Raw genomic sequence first — 22516 nt, forward strand, 5'->3', positions numbered from 1 at the left:
TATGACGGCAAATCTAAAATACATTACAAATGAAAACACATAAATAACACACATAAATAACCTGTGTGCAAATAAAATCAAATGAAGACCATAAACACATTGATACATACAATTAAGTTTTTACAATATTAAGCCAGGAGGGAGAATATAGTACAAGTGTCCTTCTCTGATAGTGCCATGAAAGATTACCTCAAAATATTTATACCACAACACTAAACACTACAGTGTGCTCCTACGCTAATCAGACACAGATAAACAGTGATCCAGTAAAATACATTTTAGTAGTAAGTAATAAGTCATTTTCCTTGTTTTAATCTCTTATTCTCCTACTGCACTGATCCATATGCCATAAAAAGCAGTAGCAAAGCAAAAAGTACCATTGTTGTTTACTTAATATACAGTTTTTAACTGACATCCCACAAGGCCATGACTGACCTAGGTTGAATGTCACCAGCTTGACAGACTGAAGCTAGTTGAGTAGCAAGCTAGGAGAATGGACAGTGAAGATAAAACAGTAGTTATTTTATACATCAGTGACTGAAGCTAAAAAGATGGAGAGAAGATGTAAAAAAGTATGGTGCTGAATCAGTGCTCCTCTTTGTAAAAATGTATCAAATAACAATATTATGCTGAGAATGTGCGGAGCTATGAGTGCACACAAACAAGGCCTTGCTCCTTACAAGAAATCTCTCTTTTGTTCATCATGTAGACCTTGACCCCAGGTTGGCTGAACAAGATAATGTCCGCAAAAAATTATTTTTTTCATAAAAGAAATAAATGATGTCATGATTCCTATAAGGAATGTGATCTGTAATTAAGTAATGAAGTAATGTTGAGCAGTGTGATAAAGTCATTAGATCATAGCTCAATGGTGAAATGATGTAATAAATGTCACATCGCTCTTACTTCTAAGGCTTTGGGTTAGGTTAAAGCAGAGAATGATTCCATTCTTTTTCAAGAGGTTGGATTTCTTAAAAAACGAAATTGATTATTTTCACATGGACTTATGCAAATAACTAAACTCAACTTTCTGCCAAAGGCAAATTTTGTATAAAGGTGACCGCGGGGGACTTCCGGCTATGGCGCACTGCTAGGCAGACGTGCGTCGAACGGCTCCCGCATACACTTCACAAAATAGCAAACAGGTAGCCTCAAGGAATTAGTAAACCGTTGCCATTTGTCGCTAAACTCTAGGAAAAGAAAATGCCTGCAAAACTGCAAGCCAAACCCTCAAAATCCACTACTAAACCACCAGGAAGCCCCAGCGCGGACGAACTAGCAAGCTCCAATGCTAACAACGACGATACAGCTACTAGCTCTGGCCAAATTCTTGATGCCATCCACCCAATGAAGGAAGAATTTGTTTCACAATTTGACGGACCTTTTAGCGCTATTCAAAGAGTGCAGGTAAACTGAAGGGATTATCGGAAGTAGAAGACAGAATTAGCACCAATGAAGATGATATATCCGCTTTGAAAACCCAGATCCGTCCATGAAAGCGGCTATGGAAGAGCTAGTGCTACAAGTTGCTTTGCCGCTCGAATCTGCACTTGGCGGGTTTCCCGAGTCAACAGAGGGAGGTGATATGTGCGCTTTTCTGGAAAAGTGGATTCCTGACGTACTTGGTGAACACAACTCTCCTTGGCCAGTCCTAATTGAAAGAGCATACTGACTTGGCGGAATTAACAACAGTGGAAATCAACAAATTGCGAGGCATCCCAGAACGGTGGAAATGAAGTTCCTAAAATATGCAGATAAGGTACGAGTCATGGAAGCTGCCAGGATCAGCGGAAATATACTTGTATTTGACCTTTCAAAGACTGACTCCCTCTCTATCTAACACCCACGTTACGAAATAACCTGTGCTGCTACGCTTCTGGGAACGATCAACGGAAAACCACATACTTTCGAAACAGCAGAAGAAGCGGATCTTTAGAAAAGATAAGTTACACAACAAAAAATAGGCTTGACAAGTTTTGGAAAATTTGGAGCTCTTTCTTCAAATTCCTTGAGAGTAATATGGAGGTGGATGGTTGGGATGACTAGCTGGACTAAGGAGTGTTTAAGTTTATTATTATTTTTTATTAATTATTTTATTTATCTTTTGTTTACACTCTGTAATATATGGCGTTGAGATGGACATCTGTTTTTTTTTTGTGTTAGCATACACCTATTGATGTACAGATAAATGACGTTAAATGTGGATACAACAGCTGCTCCATTTGATCCCTTATCTCTTCTGTTTTATGATATGTTCCTTGTTATACCGTTCTTGTCTGTCAAATGTACAAAAATCCAAATACATGTTTTAAAGAAAAAACAAAGCTGACCGTGCGTACTTGGTACTAACATAGTTATTTTACTGTATACTAAACAGAAGCCTTCATGATAAAGCCATCGGTGCACTTGTTGTTTGAATTCAGAGAGGTGACTCTGCATGTTGCCATAACGCTCACAGATTAGGGTGGCCTCTACCTCACCTAGTAGGAGCGTGCGCCCCATGTAGGCTGAGTCTCACACTGTACTGTTTATCTGAATGCCATTTCCTTCAGACTTCAAACTAGTTTTTTTTGTTGTAGTCTTGTAGTAGTCTGCAAGTTTTCACGTCACCTTTTGGTATTGGCTCGGCTCGCTTGGAACCTCAACTGAGGTGGATTGAAAAGTACCTGTTAGCAGGTACCAGGGACTTTTGTTTGCAATGGAAAAACAAAAAAGGCGAGTAGAGTCAAGGCGAGTCAAGGACGTACTGTGCAGTGGAAAAACGCCATTATATACAAAAATAAACTTCTGCATATAGCATTTGTGCACTGTATGTAATTAATCTTAATCAAATAGAGTGTAGTTTTATATAGTGTGTTTATTATTTTTTTTATTTAAAGGAGCATGTAACTTCTTAAGTTAGCTTTACAAAAATTGCATTGACCTCAGAGATTAACTCACTGCTTGCATGCTGCAGTGGGCTGTACTGTAGCGTGATATACAGGGTGAGTTAGGAGGTGTCTGAGGTGTTGTCATGCTCTGCCCCAGCCTTTAAACAAGCCCCAAGTTGTAGTCTCTCTGGGTGGCTAGACTGGCTCCTTGTACGCTCCTTGTAACCGCACATGACAGCTAATGCAAGTTCCATACAGAATAGGTGGTATTTGTTACTTGTGGCCTGTACCGGAGGTTGGTGCTTTCATATGCACTGGTGAGTGAGAACAGAAAGTGTTGCTGGACTGGTGAATTGAGGGATGATGACGCACTGTATGTAAGTGTAGGTAAATATCTTTTGCTAACTGGAATCTGATGCAGTGTGTGTGTGTGTGTGTGTTAAGTAAGACAGGAATGGATGTCTTAATGAGCTACAATAGCTAACTGTGCCTGTCATTACCATGAGTCTCAGCCCTCTGAAATCATCGCCCAGCCCTGAATACCTCTTTGTTTTGAGGAAATGTATTTATGTGTGTGTGTGTGTGTGTGTGTGTGTGTGTGTGTGTGTGTGTGTGTGTGTGTGTGTGTGTGTGTGTGTGTGTGTGTGTGTGTGTGTGTGTGTGTGTGTGTGTGTCACACATTTCCGACATACATTCCACAACCTGAGGCTAAAATGGCAAAATACTAAGAGAATGTTTTCCAAGAGCCATTTTCAGTCCTACATTATGTGTACACTTGTATTCTTTGTCATGACTTGTCTCTTTACCAGATGCTTGTGTTGAATGACAAATCACCATGTGTAGCATCACACAGATATGTTTTGTTAGTGGCTTACATATTACTTAAAGGTGCATACTTTCAAAAATGACTTTGTGTGACTTAACACTGTAAATGTCAAGATCATTCTCTCTTTCTCATGTCCTCCATTTAGGAAATTGCTGTTTTGAAAGATGTACGCACCCTGCAGGTAATCCCTGGCGAGTTGGTGAAGCCCTTCAAATCCAACTATCCCTCTCGTCTGGCTCAGAGTCGGGCCGAGCTGCTTGAAAAGCTACTCGCTGAACTGGGTACAGAGAACTCTGGCTTCTCCCTGGACAATGTCATGATGGTAAAAGACCTAAACTATGCAAAGTGCATCTGTCAATTGTGTGTGTGTGTGTGTGTGTGTGTGTGCGTGCGTGCGTGCGTGTGTGTGTGTGTGTGTGTGTCTTTGTGTGCGTGGGAAGTCAAAGTCCTTAATTAATCTGAAATATTTTAGTCTCTGATGCATAAGCCGAGAGTGGCCATGGTTGCACTTATCTGTTCTGTTATTGTTAGCTCAATTTCACACATTAAGTATCTTGTTATGTTTGAAAATCAACCTTTTGTTTGCCTCAGCAGCCAAATTTAAAATAATCAAAAGTTGCAGAATTTTGAAGTCCAGAACATCTTTGGTTGCAGTTATTATTATTATTATTATTATTATTATTATTATTATTATTATTTACAAATCTTGACATAATGAGATAGTTATTCCATTACATAGAGAACAAAATGCCACTGTAGGCATCAGCGGTCATATATTCTAAACTATACTAGGGCTGTAAACTACTACTGTTGTTTTTATTTTGGCAGTGTCAATTTGCTCTCTTCCCATCTGGAAATAACAGTTGCGACAGATCTTCTAATACATGATAGCACATGCGCTGCATAGAAATAGACACAGTATAATGCCTTTATTATTCTGCTTTAAAAGCAGGCATCCATCGAGCTGATTTTCCGTTACATTAGACTTAGTAATTACAGTGTGACTAACTGAAAGCGGAGCATTCCCTCCCGGGCTCTCTGTGGCCATTCAGTACATCCAAACATGCTGCCATTAGGCTCCAGTCAGCTGAGTCAATGTTGTCACCATTGGCAATCACTGTACACCGCCTGCACTCCTCTGGTTTCCAGCAGTGACCTAATATCTACGTGCAGACTATCCACCTATCCAACTGTTGACCAGGCTGTGCAGGACAACAAGCCGCCCTGTCCCCCACTCTTTAGTTTACGACTGGCCGTCCACCCATCCCCCTTTACTCAGCCCTCCTCTTGACTCTGCAAATCTTTTATCAGGGAGAGCAAATTGTTACGTTTGTCCTCTGAGTTTCTCTGTCTTCTGAAGCCAAAGCCACACAGGTGGCACTGGGTGGCCTGTGTTTGCATGTTTGTGCGTGCTTGCCCAGCGCCTGTTCCCTTTGTGTTGGCTGCCTCCCATGTTTGCCTGGGAAACATTTCCAGCCTGGATTGAGACGTGACAGGATAACTGTGCTTCATTCCGTCTGCCTGTCTTTTTCTCCTGATGTAAAATGTAAGAGACACCAGGAAATTTAGTTTCAGTAATGAATAGATTGTGAAATAATTGCCTTGCCTTTGAGGATTTGATGAGATACCTGGAAAGCCACAACAAGCAACAAGCAATATATCTTTAAAAAAAAAAAACTACAAAAGGTTCAGGGTAGCTACTAGGTTCTTACAGTAAACTTTATTGTGCTGACCCATCTCACATAGCTGTCCTCGTCCTCGAGACACACAAAGCACCTCACCCGGGGAAAAACGTTTTAACTGCTTATCTGAATGTATGTGAGAGTAGAGAAAGAAAAATATGACACAGCACGTGCCAGTGAAGGTGGAGATGGAGAAGAAGCCTTCACAATCAAATCTTTAAAATACAAACAAAAATGTGTGCACATCTATACAGATTTAACCCCATCAATATGTGTATGAACCTAAAATAATCATGCCTTTGCATGTTGCTCAGGCACAGTATATATCTTTTATATAGTCAGGAAACTTGGTAAATGATGAATCCTTAAATTCACAGCTAATACCTCTACTGTTTTCCGCCTTTTAGATCTTGTAACTAGCCCTCTTGACAGCTCTATAGTGTTAGCCCAGCCATGTTTTGAGCATTTTTTCCTTTTCCCCCTACTGTTACCTGGGTGATCCGCTCTGAGGCGGGAGCCAGAGTGAAAAAAGGGGGTGATTGAATTTCCTGTAATTAAAATGAGAAGCAGTCAGCAGAGACAACATGGAATAATGGCAAGCTGTCCCTGAGCCGGTTGAATGAGGGATGGGTGGCCTTTGTACACAGTTTACTTCTGGATGTCAATGTTCTCCTCTGGCGGGATTCCCATTGTGTTGCAACTCTCTACACACATATTATGTCGAATAATGGGATCTTTTTATGTCATGATGTGCACTTGGCTCAACAATGTTGCTGTTTTGCACATGAAACTAGACTGCAAATATTGCTTCATAAAACTTTGACTTTTATTTGTAAAGAGCAAGCACTGACTATTTATTGTGGCCTGCCTTGTTTCCTCTACATACGGGAAGTAAGACTCGGCAAGGCAAGTTCTATTGCATGGCAACCCTCAAACACAGAGGCAACTTGATCTGGCTTAAACAATAAATGCATTAGAACACCTAAAAGAACAATAAAGATGACAAAAATTCAAATAAATTAATAGACAAAAAACTGTTTTGAGTGCACCAACAAGTTGCTCAAAGTTTAATTAAGGGTGTAGAAAAACGTCTTATAAAGTTGGTTTCTAGCACTAACATTTGACTATTATTCCCATGCATTGTATGTATATGGGTAAGGAAATGATCTGAATTCTGACTACTGACTTACTAGGATTCACTGTCACTGGGAAAGGTTACTACAGTGCATGTAAAACCTTCGGATTTCTTCTATAACCTGATTTATTTGAGTAAACTTGTACTACATGACATGACAACCCATAAACACTCTAAAAAAACAGGTTATACACAACATCTGACATATGGTTTACTTGCAGTGTAGTAACCTGATTACTGTTTAATATTTCTTTAACATGCATGTGAATGTTGTTGTTGTCAGATCTTCAAAGCTGGGAACTTAATTAGACTTATAAAGGCTATTTGTTTTAGTTTTAGTCAGGCTTTGGGTGAAATACGTTTTGACTACATGCAATGATCTTTCCTTTTATTCTGCTGCTTTGCAGTAAAATAGTCTGTAAGTCTTTTTTTATCCTCATGTGCATAGGTAAAAATTAGTTATGGTTATGTGTCCATGGCCAAAAGATTTCTCCCCGAAAAAAACTGGTTTCCTTTATTCCTTACCCCGATTACAGAAACCTGGTTTCTTCCATGCATGACTTTCACTGCAGAAAGCTAAATGCAGTTACTTTAAGTACATGTACTGATGGTGACCCGCTCAGGTTTATGATCACCAATTTTAACAACCTAGCCCACAGGTTAATTTCTGGGTATGTAGAAGTTTTTTTCTTCTTCTATGAGATATCATCTGAAATTGAATCTTAATTGCATTGCAAAATTAGTTCAAAAACAAAACATGTATACAGTATGTTAGAACAGTAACATCCAGTCAATTAAAATCCTTGCTCAGTGTTCACATGTCAATAGAAAGCACTGTTTTCCTCTCTTAGTTCTGTACAGCAGCTTTGGAGCACAATACACCAGCGGTGCGAGAGCTGGCAGTGCGCGTCATATTATCCATGTACCAGCAGCACGGAGCTGCTGTTCTCCGCTACTTTCCAACCAACGATGCTGCTGCGCGGAAGAACTTCCTCTACAAAACCCTCTTTGATGGCTTTGCTAAGATTGATGGAAAGCTGGCGGACACTCAGGCAAGAAGTGTTTCTTAACATCTTCATTAAAAAAAAGATATAACTGTAATCTTCCTTTTTCCATTTAAAAAAATTATACGAATTACTATATTTGCTGTGTTAAAACTATTAGCGTCAAACGGCCAGGCCGAGGATGTGTTCACACTGTTGATGTTCTTCTCAAACAGATTGTAGTCAGTGAGGAGCAGCTGGTAGACGGTCAGAGAAACTGTCAAACAGATGGGAGCTCTCTTTTAAGGAGGGACCTCAAGGCATCATGTCTTTTTATTTTTTTCTAAGCTGACAGTAATAGTTTCATGTTGCACAGACAGCCAACTGCCTCCTCTGCTTCCTTAACCCTATTCATCTTGGTAATCAAATTCTCTATGACAGATTCATTCATGTATCTATTGATGGTGTAATGTAGATATAGTGCTGCGTTACTTTCAAATCCTTCACGTCATCCCCAGCTAACCTGTGTGTAAGATTGCATGGGCAACAGACTTGACTGACTTTAAATATCAACACAAAATGAGAAAACGGACGGCTGTTAGCTGAAACCACAAACAGCCAGTAAACAAGTCATCTTATGTTCTATAGCTAACATGATGTGATATTACTTTAGCGTAATGTTTGTCACTCACACACTGTGAGGGTGAAGTTAAATTTCTTACTGGCATAAAGAACTAAAGACCTAGCTTTCCTATTGCGAAGTGGCCCTAAGAGTCTGCCAAGCTTTAAGCTGTTCAACTTTTAAAGAAGAAAAGAAAGATGTGTTCCTGACGTTGTATTAGCAGGAGGAAAAGAGAAGAAAGGAACACAGAGGAATATGAAACCAAAAAACTGACTGATGCTAATGGCGTGTCACTTTTCACCCAGACTCTAAAGAAGGGAGGTGGTCAGCCGGATGGGCAAAGAGAGAAGGAGGAGATCCACTCTCTTCAGGAGCAGCTGGCTGCCTTAAAAGAGATCACAGTAGGTGAAGTTGTCACCATGCTGCGATTACATCACTTTTTATAATAGCTGCTAATTTATATTTATGACTCCGATACTTTAAACGAGCAGATAACAACATTGATACATTATATATATCTTTGTATTATATATCTTTCTTTAAAAAGTCTTATGAAGAGGAGTTCCACCAATTATTCCCAACTTACACGTCCTATGTCTGAAGTTACTGTTACAGTTGTGTAGAGCTTGCCTTGTGTGAAAGCATCTTTTTCTGGACCTGTGCTTTTTGAAATCTGTTCAAACTTCTCTGTGTGCTTGTGAAGGAGAGCGGAAATGACGAAACCAAAGGACATATTACCAAGAAAGAAGCTCCCAAAGTTGAGTCCCAAAAAGCTGCCAAAACAAGTATGTGCACATGTTTAACAAGAAAGAACCTGACAAAAGCATCTCAGTTCCTAATCACATTAAAGATATTCTTAATGTTAAAGAGTTGAACATTCGTATGTACTGTACACCACCAGGTCTGATTTTGATTGCTTTAAAGCACAATGAGATTTTACTTTATGGCAAAAGAAGTACCTATATTAACAAAATGATGCACCCTGCAACTCGGGCATAAGTCGACTGCATGTTTACATCATGTTTAAGTTTTGTAAAGTCAGTGTTAATGTTTTTCCTTTATAGAGGGCTGGATCTCATTGGGGTGATGCTCGAAAGGGTGGCCTCCAGTTAGTGCAGTCATGACAAGTAACATTACTGTCTTCTTAATTTTCAGCTGTCACAAAAGTGCCGCAGAACAAGATAACGGACAGTATTGACGTCCAAAAATCTATCAACTATCTGGACAAGTAAGTGACCATTAACTCAAGGTGACACTAAAAAATAATATAAAGATGCAAATAAACAATGCATATAGCATATAAGCCTGACCCCAACTCTATACGTTTAGTGTTTTTGATGCAGTTTTCACACATTCAAATGTTTGTTTAACTTTTATTTTGTTTATTAATTATTAAAGTCAGTAGTGTACCAGTACACAGGTCAATGCTTCGAAGGGACATGATCTGATCTGCAGCCTCATCTGATCTTTCAGCTTGTGTATATTCTGCGATAAAAAGGATGAATCATTCACAGAGGATGGCTGGGACCTTCACTACTGGAAACACTGTCCTATGCTGAAACGCTGCGATGAATGTAGACAGGTAGATCTTTACATTTTCAAACGTGTCAGTATTTTTTAAGTCCTCCTGAAAGAAAGACACCTGCCTGGCTGTTGAATGACCACCTAAGAAATAAAGCTTGCGTACAGACTTTTGCGTACAGTTCTGCGTTGTGTTCACAGGTAGTCGAGATAGCCAGCCTCACGGAGCACCTACTGGGTGAATGTGAAAGCAGGTCCAAGTTCAGCCAGTGCCCACGCTGCTCAGAGGCCGTGCCCACTGAAGATCTGACTCGCCATCTCCAGGGTCCCGCCTGCAACCGTGAGTTCTCAGTGTACCTCTATCATGCAATTGAAAGAATTCTGAAAACACCTTATGTGATGAAAATCCTGATTGTTATTTGGTTGACTATGGTGTATTTTCTTTTTTTCTTTTATAATTGTTTGTCTTTATTGGATGGTGATGAAGCCTGCACTGCACATCTTGCCTGTTTTGGCGTGGGGTTGCATCAATGTAGTCTACATTAAGAGAGGAGAGAGAGAGCTGTATGTTAGACCGTTAAGAGCCAAGGTTTTTGTCCTGCTGTATTGTCCTTCGGACGTCAAAGTTCAACAAAATTTAACTCTCCGCAAAAGCATAGCGCAGATTTACAAGTGAATCCACCGATTACAATGATTCCACTCAAATAAATTCATTTCAGTCTACTATGTGGTTGTTTAGAAAGGCTGGTGTGACTGTTGCCCTATTCTTAGGTCTAATCCATTGTTCCATTTACCTCAGAACTCAGAACCCGGAGCTGGAAATGACATTACACCCGAGATGAAATCTTTTGCACTGATCGCACTGAACTTACACCAGCCCAACACTATCTCTGTGCCTTGGTTCTGCCTGTGCCTTCTCTTTGGTTCCATGTATAGTCTACCAACACAGCAGGTGCTGATCTGACTTGAAGAAATAAACTCACTATAGGAAGTATAGGAAATGTATCTTATCAAGCTTAGCAATTTGACTTTACTTTAAAGTGTTCTTTCTCTTACAAAGCACATCATTTCCTCAATTAGATTAACTATTAAATCCATTGCAAAAAGACACATTTCCTGAAACATTGATTAACCAACTTTAGGGAGATAAAAATTAATTCTGCTTATGTATTTTTCTTCCTGGTTTTTACCTTGATTCTGCCCTGCCTGGATTGCTTAAACTGACCTTGGTTTAGTCCTTATTGTAGCTGAGATGCTACACAGAGCCTTTAATGAATCAAAAGTCAGTACGTTTTCCACAACGTTGGTTGCAGTCAGTCTTCAGTAAAAAAACAAGCTATTATCTGAATGGGTTTTCTAGGTCGGTGTTTTTTTTTTTTCAATTGGAAGGTACAGTTTATTGTAACTCAACCAACTAACTAAATAAAGAGGCTTACAGTATCAAGCCTTACACTACATCTATCTCCAGCCATATGTCTCCCTAAATAAGTCTCTGCATTGTATTTAAAACTGTTCTCCCTCAATGGGGTACTTTAATTATTTTCTCGGGCATGTTTAGGGGACCATTCCTGTAACAGTTGGCATAAAGTGATCTTACTTCTGTAAAGAGGGTCTTTTAATAAAACTGTACTCTCTGTGCAGTAAAATGGCAGAGAAAAGGAGCTTTGATATTCCCATTCGTGCAAAAGGTAGAAAATCTACAACTACCAGAATGCACTGCCCCGCACCTAACCAATAAACGCTCCCACACAAGCAACAGCAGTAAACCTCCAAGTGACACGTTTTGTGTCAAATGCATCACTTGGAGGTTTTTTTTCTCTGCCTGGGTAGGAAATCTGGGCATTGGTAAAATGAAATGAAATGAAATGAAATGAATATCTGCAACGTATCTCTTTAAAGGTGTCATGTTTCTGTTTCAGCCTCTATCTCAGGTAAAGGCTCCAACCACTGTCCTTTGTGTCACAACAACTTCATGCCTGGAGAGAAGGTGAGGTCATGTACCTGCAAGTCACATGAAGTGTGCTAGTGTTAATTTTGTGAAGCAAAAGCTTGATCATAGAATATTAGGACTTGATGTAAATCATGTGTGGTAAGCAACAAATAGTTGTGAATTGGAACATGTATGTCCCTTTCTAACTTGATCAAAAACAAGAATTCTGCAGCAGAATCAGTTTTTGAATACCAAACGTGCTATGCTATTTAAGGCTAATTGTTTCTTTGCTAAATCCCCCCCCCAAAAAACTAGCTCTCTTGTGTAGAGCTGCTTCCGAGATAATAATGGTTTTCACAGAACTTGGGCCTGAACTTCCCTCAGTGAGCTTTTTCCATATTCCCTCATCAACTGTCAGAAACTCTTAAGTTCTGAACCCAAACGCAGACCAGGACAAGTTACGTGGTGAAAAACTGAGAGAGTGTTTATTGAAGACAAAAATATACTGGGTATTGCCAGGAATATAGATAGGTGAGTCCGGGTGATGGAATGCTGATGGTGGTGATGAACGTGTTTTGTGGTGAGCACGACGGGAGTTGATGGGTTTGGTTGTCAGACCGGGGTGAAGGTACTGAAGACAGAGGACTGTTTGCTAACAGAAACCAAGCGAACAGAAACTAACTTTGCTGGCACACAAGCACACATACTGTACTAGTATGGCTAACGATCCGGAACAAACTGGATGTCAGGTCACAGCTTGAGTAGTGTAGTGATGATGATCAGTAACAGCTTTGTAAATTGCTGATTTGAATCCGGTGAAGTAATACAGCTTCTTCAATAACGGGATTTTTGATAAAAGAAAATGCCATGTTTTATAGTCTGCTTAACACAGTTAATAAACCAACACTGTTTTTTATTCACGCAGATAACAAATTGTGCTAAAATGCGCCTGATACAGACTGAATGAATGAATGAGTGATAGAATGCTGTGTCAGAGAGAGGAGACAGAGAGAAACTCAAGGTTTATTGAAGAAAACCTCCTCCTGACCAGGTTAGGTTCAAAGGCACAGTTACCATAGTAAGTGACTCTGAGGTTAAGTTAGTCTCTTTCTGTAATGACCTGGAGTTACCCATCTCTCAGGTTTGATTAACCTTCCTGTCTGAAACAGAAAACACAGAGTTTCCCTCATCTCAGGGGTAGCAAGCTCAGTTTTCACTAAACTTGCTTTCTGAAACGGTGAGTCACCCGCGTATAAAGTATGACTTGATATCAGCTTTCGCGATGTAACGGATTACTTCAAGGCACTGCACACATACACCCATTCAGGAACCGGTTATCAAGGTAGTGATGGAGTTTTTCCATAACAGCGAAAAAGAAACAGATTGCTAGGAATGCATTGTCTGAGGAACAGAGAAAGAGGAAATGGCGGACTGACTAAGTGAGGAATCAGACACAAGAGACATAGGAGCTGCCAAATATCTATTCCGAAGCTGTAGGGGAAACTTTATAGAGAAACCTGCGAGAAAAACAGCGAATAAACTGAATAGTGCCTTTTTAAGACAAAAATGTCCTGATTAGTGGTACATGTACAGATATATATATATATATATATATATATATATATATATATATATATATATATATATATATATATATATATATATATATATATATATATATATATATATATATATATATATATATATATATATATATATATATGTGTGTGTGTGATAGCCATGCTTTCACTAAATCTTTTTTTTGGTGGTTTAGGATAATTCAGTTCTTTTGATGCTAATTATAAACCCTAGACAAAAGTTAAATCTTGTGTTGTACAATTGGACAAATTAAGGTTTCCTTTGGTTCCGTAAGTAGTGGTAGCTTTCCATCTGAGGTGGCTCCCTGCTATGTATTATGTGGGCAATGTTTGATCTATAACCAGGAGGGTTCATTTAAAGATTTACTGAAAGATTTAATCTTATTTCAATATTAATCAACAGATAGCAGGTATCAATGAGAAAATGTTATCAAAATGGGTTACTCAAACGATAGTTGCGTACACTGATTGTAACCTCAATGTTGAATATTACACAAACATAACCATAGGGAAGAAAGTTTGTTCTTATGTTCCACAAGTAAACAGTACTTATATTTCAGCACCCTTGGAGCTGCTCATCCGTTAACTAACTCTTTGTGTCTGTCCATTTACTGTGTGATAGAGAAGTTTAACATGGATATGCAGCAAACAAGATTCTCTGTCCCACTAAAAGATGTAACAACAGTGCAGCCTTTGGTTTGTCTTCCGTTACCTTTCTGTCATTGTGAAGTCTAATGAATCATGCAAGGCGTCTTTCAAGGAGCCACAAGAGCTACAAGAATCAGTCTGACCAGCACATGTCCTGACCCTGCCTGTCCTAATTTGCAGCAGCAAATGAATCTCCCGGACAAAACTCTTAATACAAGAATCTTGATTAGTAGTTAAAGGTCCCATGGCATGAAAATTTCACTTTATGAGGTTTTTTTAACATTAAAATGAGTTCCCTCAACCTGCCTATGGTCCCCCAGTGGCTAGAAATGGTGATAGATGTAAACTGAGCCCTGGGTATTTGGCTCTGCCTTTGAGAAAATGAAAGCTCAGATGGGCCAATCTGGAATCTTGCCCCTTATGAGGTCATAAAGGGCAAGGTTACCGCCCCTTTCTCTGCTTTGGCCGCCCAGAGAATTTGGCCCACCCATGAGAGAGAGACCTCATGGCTTTCAAACAAGCAAAGAGGCAGTTGGTCAAGACAACACCCCCAGCGTCCACGTTCAATTTGACATGTGGGGGGGTCTTGTAGGAGAAGATTTTTTCCATCTGTGTTATTACAGTCCCTATCAATCACTGATTAGACTAGTCTCATTGAAATTTGGGTACATCTTTGCTAACCTTGGTGACCCCAGGTAATCAGGGGGGAATCAGTGTTTGATTCTGGAGAGGTAGCCAGAGGAACAGTTACATCCAAGGAGGGCAGAAGTCAAATTATGCACTTCCAACTCAGGGAGGTATTGAAGAAAAATCACAAAACATGACTCGTTCGAGACCCTGTAATTGGAATGAGTACGCCCATTTGAATTCTTGCTTGAAAGGTTAATAGACGTAATTTATTACTTAATGCCTCTTAAACATATTGTATGTTGTTTCTGCCTTGTATGTGTGTGATCAGAATGTAATACGTATTTCAGATTGACAAATCCAGAAGGAAAGTGTAAACTACCTAAAAAACAATGAAGTTCTAATTATAGTTTAGTACTTTACCATTTTTATTCCACACAAACCACTTAAAATAAGAAATGATAGATATTGAGATTAAGCCCTAAATTACATTGACACTATTTATTCAACCTTAGGCTGCAACTCATTTGTGCACTCATTCAAAATCTGTTTCACAACATGAAGTTGCCCACCTCTCACACCCTTAAAAATGAATGAAGTAAAAAGCTTACAGAAAGTCAGGCCCAATGAAAGACTGCAGTGTTAGTGGGAGGGAGGGTAGCCATTCGGGCCTTGACTGGGCCTACAGTCACCCATGGCTGTCCTGATAGAGAGATGAACCTGGGAGAGGAACGAACTCACTGAGCTACTTTGTCTCCGTTATAGGCCTGGAAGGCTCACCTCATGGCCAGGGAGGGCTGTAAACAAAACTCACGCAGGACTGCGGTGTCCCAGAGTAGCCAGCCAGCACAAGGTAAAGCATTCATACACTCTCGTCTCACACCCACCTCTCTAACGCTCAGTGTGAAAGCTGTACAAAGTGCCCATGCTTGTTGGTAAAATTTCATGTTGCAGCTTTTCCACTATGGTTTCCTGCCTCAGAGCACAGAATAAGGCACATAAAAATAGCAACAGATTTAATGTAGAGTCTAGTGTAGTGGGTGTTAGTGTATCCATTTTAGTGATATTTTGCATTACTGGTTGTAAGTAGATTATTAATGGCTGACATATGCAGTTAGGGTTAGTCGTTGCTTTTTCATACAGGTGGGTATGGTTGTATTAGTCGGGATGCCCATTATTTTGTTTAGAGATGTCTCATATTACTGTAAAATCCATCCTGATACCAGAGTGAACATCTTACAATAGAGGATCACTGCTGAGCATATTTAAGTTATGATCGGATTCCTTAAGGTTTTCATTATATCACACTCGTAGAAAAAGCCTTTTTGTTGGTACTAACAATACTAATGAGGGCTCCGTTGTACTTAAGTGTTCTAGTGAGAGTGACAGTGAGGCAGCATAGCCGGTACCAGGAGCCTGAAATTAAAGCAGCTAAATGGAATTCAGCCATTAACAATTTTATTATTTACACCTTTGCTTGTCCCACACTGACAAATGTCTTCCGTTAAAAAAAAGCACCAGTCACTCTTCTTCTGTTGCATTTCTGAAAGAGCAGCAGCTCAATGTGTTTTTGGTACCCCCAGTGGTCGATATATGCATCATTTTAAACTGAATTCTGCAAGCTGTATTATTAAATGCTGCCACGGTAACTATAGGCGCCAAATCAACCGGGACTGAAATCTTAAGGATTGTAACACGTTTGACAACAATGGGTAGGACCCAGAGGAGGTCAGAAGAGCAGGAGGGCAGTTCCTGGAGCATGCTGACCTTTCACATTAGGGGTGCCACAAGGCTTCATAATAACCCTGTTTACTTAAGGACTCTGAACACTTTTTAAATAAGCCACATTCCTACATGCTTTGCTACAGTGTACAAGTTAACACTCTGGGATAATGGCTCACCAGTGAACATGTTTACTTTTCAGGGTTTACCTGAGGAAATAGTTTGTTAAAGGTACTAAGCCACTCAATTCCTTACACATCTTGTTAATGTTAATCTACTTAACAGATGATAGCCTAAACAGAAGCCGTACACATTGAATAAATAGCATGTGCTGTGAGAAATAGTGCCTCTGCTGTTTTTTTTCCCCTGATTTATGTGTTATTCCATAAAAGCTTATTCATTTTGTTGGTAGTTTGTCTTCATGCCGGGCGTTGTTGAATCTTCTGTACATTACAAACATACAGCTAATTTTGAATCTAGGACTTTAACTTGTAATGGGATGAGATGACCCTGATGACATCACTATGGTGGCAGTACTTCTTTTAATTAGGTAAAGGATCAGTTCACGGGGGGTGTATGTTAATGTTATATAAAGGTTTACTATGGGGATACAATTTTGTTTGTGTGTGCGTGCATGCGTGCTTGCAGGCAGGGCTGTTGGTGGAGCCAAGCTGATGCAGGCCTGGTCGGTCAGGGCCAGGGCCAGAGCCATGGGCCGAGGCAGCCGGATCCCAGCCCTGGCACCCTTGGCTAGAGGACATACACCAGGGAAGCACTGAAAGTGGTTCGAAGCACCCAGGGGAGGTAACCAACAGCAACAAACAGATCTGTGGTAACCATAACCCACTCTCATATTTCCTTAGCCCACATCCATGCATATCAGAACTTTTTGGAAAAAAGGTTTAACAAATCTTTTTAAGATTAAGAGAAAAAAGATTAAAAGAGAAAACCCCAGTCTTATCAGCCTATGTACAAACATTAGAGCATGGTGCTGTATCTACTTATTGAGACAATGTATATTCATGTCTCGTATGTTCTCACAGGATGGCTCTGTTTTTGTTTTATTTTTCACATCGCTCACTGCCATTTGGAGTCACCGTGGTGGGGAATTGTACAGCTGTACTTCCATTAAATTTTGGTGACTGGTGAAAGAGACAGATAAAAACATTTTTTTTTTTTAAATTAAGGCTAATGCCATTTTCTCGTTAGACTCCCAGTATGCAATGCAGGCTTTCTCCTATGTTGTCACCAAACCCAAGCTGAGATGACCCTGATGACATCACTACGACATCATTAGGGTTATTGACAAAGCTAGCAAACTAATCGTTCTACACAAGCGATCCAGTGCTGCTATAATTGTGACCATTTTATTCAAATTAAAATTGCAAAAAATACAAACGATAAAGATATGTTTAGCATTGTATTCAATATTTAGACCAGATACCCAGGATATAAATGGAACTACAATTTAAGTGACCACTTCCCTGGGGAACTAGTGTAGTACCATTAAATATGTAATCATTTACTAAATCTTACCAGGTGGACAGTGACAGCAACTGATACTCTGAAACACTCCTCTCCTTGTAGATGCAGTAAGGAGAGGAGAGGAACAATGAGGTTACACGAATAACGCTTTCATTCCTTCGCAACACTCCAGCATCCTAAAGCCAAGGACAACCAAAGTGTAGCTTCACGCTTTGCCATCTGTTTACATTTAACTTTTTATTTCTTGTAGTATATAAATGATATTGAAGGAATGAAGTAGCACTTTGCCAGATAGATGATGCTGAATTTTCAGTACAGTTTGGACCTAATGTATTTTCCTGCTTAATGCCTATTGACAATCTTTAGTAGATAGCACAGTTTTATATGCTCTATTAGTCCAGTGAGAGAGTCAACGTAGACAGAATTATTCAAATGAAACCATGGAGATGAATATACTGTACACAGTAGAATTTGCGTAGCACCTATTTCTCTTAAACTTGATTTCTGCTGAATAGGACTGAGGCTGACCCCAACCAACAGTTTTAAGCACTTCACTGGCTTTAAACGGATTCAATCACAAACTAGAATTTGACAATAATTTGCTAGATTTATAATAAATACTATCTTTTTACTACTTGGATATTGTACTGCACAGTGTTACGATGAGGTTGAGTGTAAATATTTGTGATTCATCCACAGCCGAAAATAACTCAAAAATCGGAGGTGTTTGGAATGTTCTTTTTCAAATTGTGATATTAGTAGGTGAAATGTGTACTGATTTGTGTAATAACACTGTTATATTATTGAATAAACAATTTCAGGAGAGTTGATATACAAGAGAGTATGTTTAGTTTCACTTCCCAATCCATCACATTGGTTTTAATGTGCTTCTGTATTGCGGACTATTGCAACAGTGGATTTTTTTCATGTTTTTATGTGCATAGTAGACAGTATTTTCTTAATAATATTTATGGCATCAAATGGCTATTTTTTCTGCAAAAGTATCTGTATTTGTTTAAATAAAGCCATATTAAGCTGAAATTTGCAGCTTTCTGACACGATTTAAGGACTATTTTGTAGCTTATTCCTAATCGTTCCCAATAATGTGCTGTTCTCCAGCTGTTCACATGTGTATAAATCAAATGCTGCAACATTCATAGTGCTTTTACAAAGTTGACAGAGAGCTCCAGTTTTAATTACGTTATCATTCATACATTTACAGTATTACAGACGTTTTAGTATCTTTGGTTTCTGGCCTCTGCAAATCATACACACATGAATTGACACTTAAAAAATAAAATTAAAAGATGGAATAAAACAATATATTAACTTACAACAATCAAATCGTTTAATTTTTTTCAACAATTTCCCCACCTTACAAAATAGTACACTATGAAGTCCTTATAGTTCACTTTGACAATCACACTAAAATCAGAAATTAGCAATCCAATTAACTGTTTCAGAGAAACACCTGGATGTAAAAAGTCCAGTCTTATTTATGCCTGCACAAACACGCACTAAAACCATTACAACCGTGTCTCTACATCAGCATTAGATTTTGGATTAAGATGAGAGAGATGATGAAATGGCACCAAAAATCAGAAACCTTCCTGGGATGTGTGTGCACTGTGGAGTTGTGTTGTAGTGGTTTTACACAATGAAAAGTACATTAGTAAGACTAGTGGAGAGGAAACCCAACCTGTTTTAGAATTTGACATACAGAAAATGTTAATATCTGGATGTGCTGTATGGTATCAAATCTATCAGCGGATATGAATAGTTAAAACCGTTTTGATGAATTTCTTTTTTTCATACTCGATCCCTCCCTGAACTACATGACTCAGTAGGTTCAGCAAAGATGCGTAAAGATCATCAAGTTTGATAAATTAAAAACACAGGTATTCTGTGTATTTAGTTTAGCTTTTGTCAGTTCATTTACTTTCCTTTTATAATGCCTACAATGACAATCACATGGAGACCTTTTGAGCGCAAATCAAGTCCTCGTTGTGCACCACGGTCCACATCCTGAGCAGCTCCTGCACGCTCAGTTTGTGCACCACGATGAGGTTTTTGTAAAAGCATGGCTCGCTGTTCATGGCGCTCACCCTGCGTCTGGTGATGCCGAAGGTCCTGAAGCCCGGGTGCATCTCTGGGGCCAAGTGAAGCTTCTGCAAGCACATTCCCAAAAACACATCGTCAATGGGGTACAACTCCAGGTCCTCCGAGACCACGAAGAGCCTCCGTGCCAGCTGGGAGGACATCAGAAACCCCCCACCTCCTACATAGGGGGGATATGGCTTATCGTACAGCTCTTTGGGAATGTAGTATTTGCTCTGCCGGTTTCGGATGGGGATCGCCTTGGAGATGGTGTCCCCCACAAACAACTCGGCGTCTTTGCGCTCCTCCACTCTGAAGCCGATGAGCTGCAGCAGGTTGTCCGTGTTCACAAACACATCATCATCTCCTTTGAATATGAACTGTACGCCGGAGCAGTATATGTTGAACCATTTGAGGAAGTTGACTTCTTTCAGGGTCAGGTTAAAGAAAGTGTCCATGAAGTCCCACTGGAGGATGTCCCCATATATCATGTCCTCGTACTCGATCAGTTTCTGGAGGTTCTTGGTGTCTTTTCCACTCGTCGGGCTTCCCAAAAGAAACAAAGTTTTGATTTTCTTCCCATCCACCGTGTGCTCCTTGCCCCAGGTTTTACGCACAGCCTCCCGCCTGTCGTGCTGCTCGATGACGGACTTGACCACCATGAGGAGTTGCACCTCTCCATTCGCGCATTTCTCCGGGTGGTTGATGAGCATGGGAAAGTACCTGCAGTGTCTGTGCAGAACAAACTGGTGAAATCTCGGGTCCAAGCGCTGAAACCAGTCCTTGCTCCTCACCGACGCGTCCTCACTGCAATTAAGAACCTGAGCGTCCCAGAAAGCCGGAGTCCCGTTGGAGACCCGCTGCGCATCCAGTCCGTTGCTAACAACTGGAGACTCTGAGCTCCCCAAACCATTTTTCACAACTCCCTTCTTAAATGAAAAACACTCGGAGTCGCACCAACCGGACTCCTTCATTCGTTTAACCCCCACTCCGTCCTTCTCTGTCTTCAGCTTGTGGATCATGAGAAAAGAGGCAAAGACTAGAGACAGGCTCAGCAAGGGTTTCAGCAGACCGACCCGTTTCCTCCGGAAAAGGTGATCCATGACTCTCACTGCGGCGCCCAGAGACCATGAGATGCTGGACCCTTTGCCTTCATAGTGTTTCACAACTCCACAACTGACAGTGGAGTCCTTCACCACCGTCCTTGCTCATTTGGATACCAAAGGTTGCGTCCTCGGCTACGTGAGAGCGCTGACACTGAAGTGGCCTCTTATGCCCGTGATGGCGCTCAGTGGAGTCGCACATCGCTTCTTGGTGCAATAAAATGATGCAGGATACCAAACGTGTCCTCGGGCTGCTTGTCTGGCGTCTGTCTCGGTCTGACTGGAGACCTGTCGCAAGATACTCCCCCCAAAATCTCCTCCCCCTAATGATTCAGGACCAGCAGGTTTCACATTTCTCACATCACACACACCAGGTGTCCAACACGTTGTAGTGCCTAACTTCAAGCTACACTTTTTCTATTGATCTATCTACTTATTGCTTTTCAATGAAAGAATACACATTATAATGATCAGAAGTAAAATACAACAGGGATTATTTAGGAATAATTTAAACAATACACCCTAATTTAATTAAATGAGTACAAAGGACTAGATTCTAGAAGATACAAGGTATAGCCTACGACAATAAAAGGCAAACAAATATATGTGACGCCATAAAGATAAAACAAATCATAACAGAGCAAAAGTATAGTAAATATTGATGCACATATACAGAAAAAACGTTATCCCCCAGGTTTTTAGTTAGGGATGGGTCCGAAAATAGTAAATGTAGGCTACAACCTCTTATGTTTGGATTTGGCAATAAATAAATAAAAAATAATATGAATAATTAAAACTAAATGAATTTTTTGGGTGTACTTTGTTACTTTGTTAGGCGCCTACTGCTTGTCATTTAAGTAAGTGGCCAACCTGTACAAGGTACAGTAGCTGTTTTATGAAGGCAATTTTATTTAAATATAGCACATTTCAGCAACAGGGCAATTCAAAGTGTTTTACATAAAACATAGAAAAAAGCAATTAAAAACAAATAAAAACTAAAAAAAGTATTATAAACCATAATAATATGATGAGAATAAAATTCATAGTGCAGTAGCCTATAAAGGTCTGAAAAGGTCTTCAGCCTTGGTTTAAAGTGAACTGAGAGTTGCAGCAGACCCGCAACTTTCTGGGAGCTTTTTAGTGATTTATAAACCAGCAAAAGTACTTTATCAATGAAGGTGATTCTCAAATAATATATAAAGCCAAGGCCTACTATATTTTATTTTTATGAATCTGTGTACGCCTTACTAGCTTATATCACATGACTCTGACAGGGTGTAATAAACAAAAAGACTCTAGCACCCTCTTGTGGACATTTTTTGGAATGTTATCAGCCTCCCAGTCACCTCCCATGACCCCACCCAGAAATTTGGCAAACCAAAAGTTTACTTTGTTAACAGAATACATGTTGTGTGGCTGATGGTGACATTTAGTAGTCAGACAGACTAAATACATTCCGATATGTTTTATATGTATGTATTTTAACAGGCTACTCGGTCATAATCAGAACAATTGGAGACCAACTATCCCAGTTTGACTGTTTCTGTGACTTGCTGTACAGACCATACGGTCTATGGTACAGACCGAAGTCGTACGGTGGCTTAAAATGGCTGGAAAATTACTTACTTGACCCCATCTTATTGTCACCTCCCACTGCTGCTGCTACC

General features: G+C 39.8%; 2 protein-coding genes across 6 annotated transcripts in view; one reads left to right on the forward strand and one right to left on the reverse strand.

The window, feature by feature from the left end:
• Positions 1 to 18976, forward strand: part of cep104 (centrosomal protein 104) — a 33645-nt gene extending 14669 nt beyond the window's left edge. For 4 of the 5 annotated variants that reach the window (XM_034875516.1, XM_034875518.1, XM_034875519.1 and 1 more), the window contains 10 exons: positions 3842 to 4018; positions 7365 to 7565; positions 8424 to 8519; positions 8822 to 8903; positions 9274 to 9346; positions 9592 to 9700; positions 9841 to 9979; positions 11559 to 11626; positions 15208 to 15295; positions 16813 to 17555. In XM_034875516.1, the coding sequence (XP_034731407.1) occupies positions 3842 to 4018; positions 7365 to 7565; positions 8424 to 8519; positions 8822 to 8903; positions 9274 to 9346; positions 9592 to 9700; positions 9841 to 9979; positions 11559 to 11626; positions 15208 to 15295; positions 16813 to 16943 (1164 nt within the window). In that variant the 3' untranslated portion in view covers positions 16944 to 17555. Of the gene's footprint in view, positions 1 to 3841; positions 4019 to 7364; positions 7566 to 8423; positions 8520 to 8821; positions 8904 to 9273; positions 9347 to 9591; positions 9701 to 9840; positions 9980 to 11558; positions 11627 to 15207; positions 15296 to 16812; positions 17556 to 17751 lie in introns of those variants that run through there. The other variant, XM_034875517.1, reaches the window with a different exon arrangement.
• A 483-nt stretch (positions 18977 to 19459) lies between these two features.
• Positions 19460 to 21144, reverse strand: b3gnt7l (UDP-GlcNAc:betaGal beta-1,3-N-acetylglucosaminyltransferase 7, like). Its single transcript, XM_034875521.1, has one exon. The coding sequence runs from the start codon at positions 20847 to 20849 to the stop codon at positions 19617 to 19619; it is 1233 nt and encodes a 410-aa protein (XP_034731412.1). The 5' UTR covers positions 20850 to 21144; the 3' UTR covers positions 19460 to 19616.
• Positions 21145 to 22516: the final 1372 nt, after the last annotated feature.

The sequence above is a fragment of the Etheostoma cragini genome, chromosome 7 (genome assembly GCF_013103735.1).
Source record: "Etheostoma cragini isolate CJK2018 chromosome 7, CSU_Ecrag_1.0, whole genome shotgun sequence".
Taxonomy (NCBI): domain Eukaryota; kingdom Metazoa; phylum Chordata; class Actinopteri; order Perciformes; family Percidae; genus Etheostoma; species Etheostoma cragini.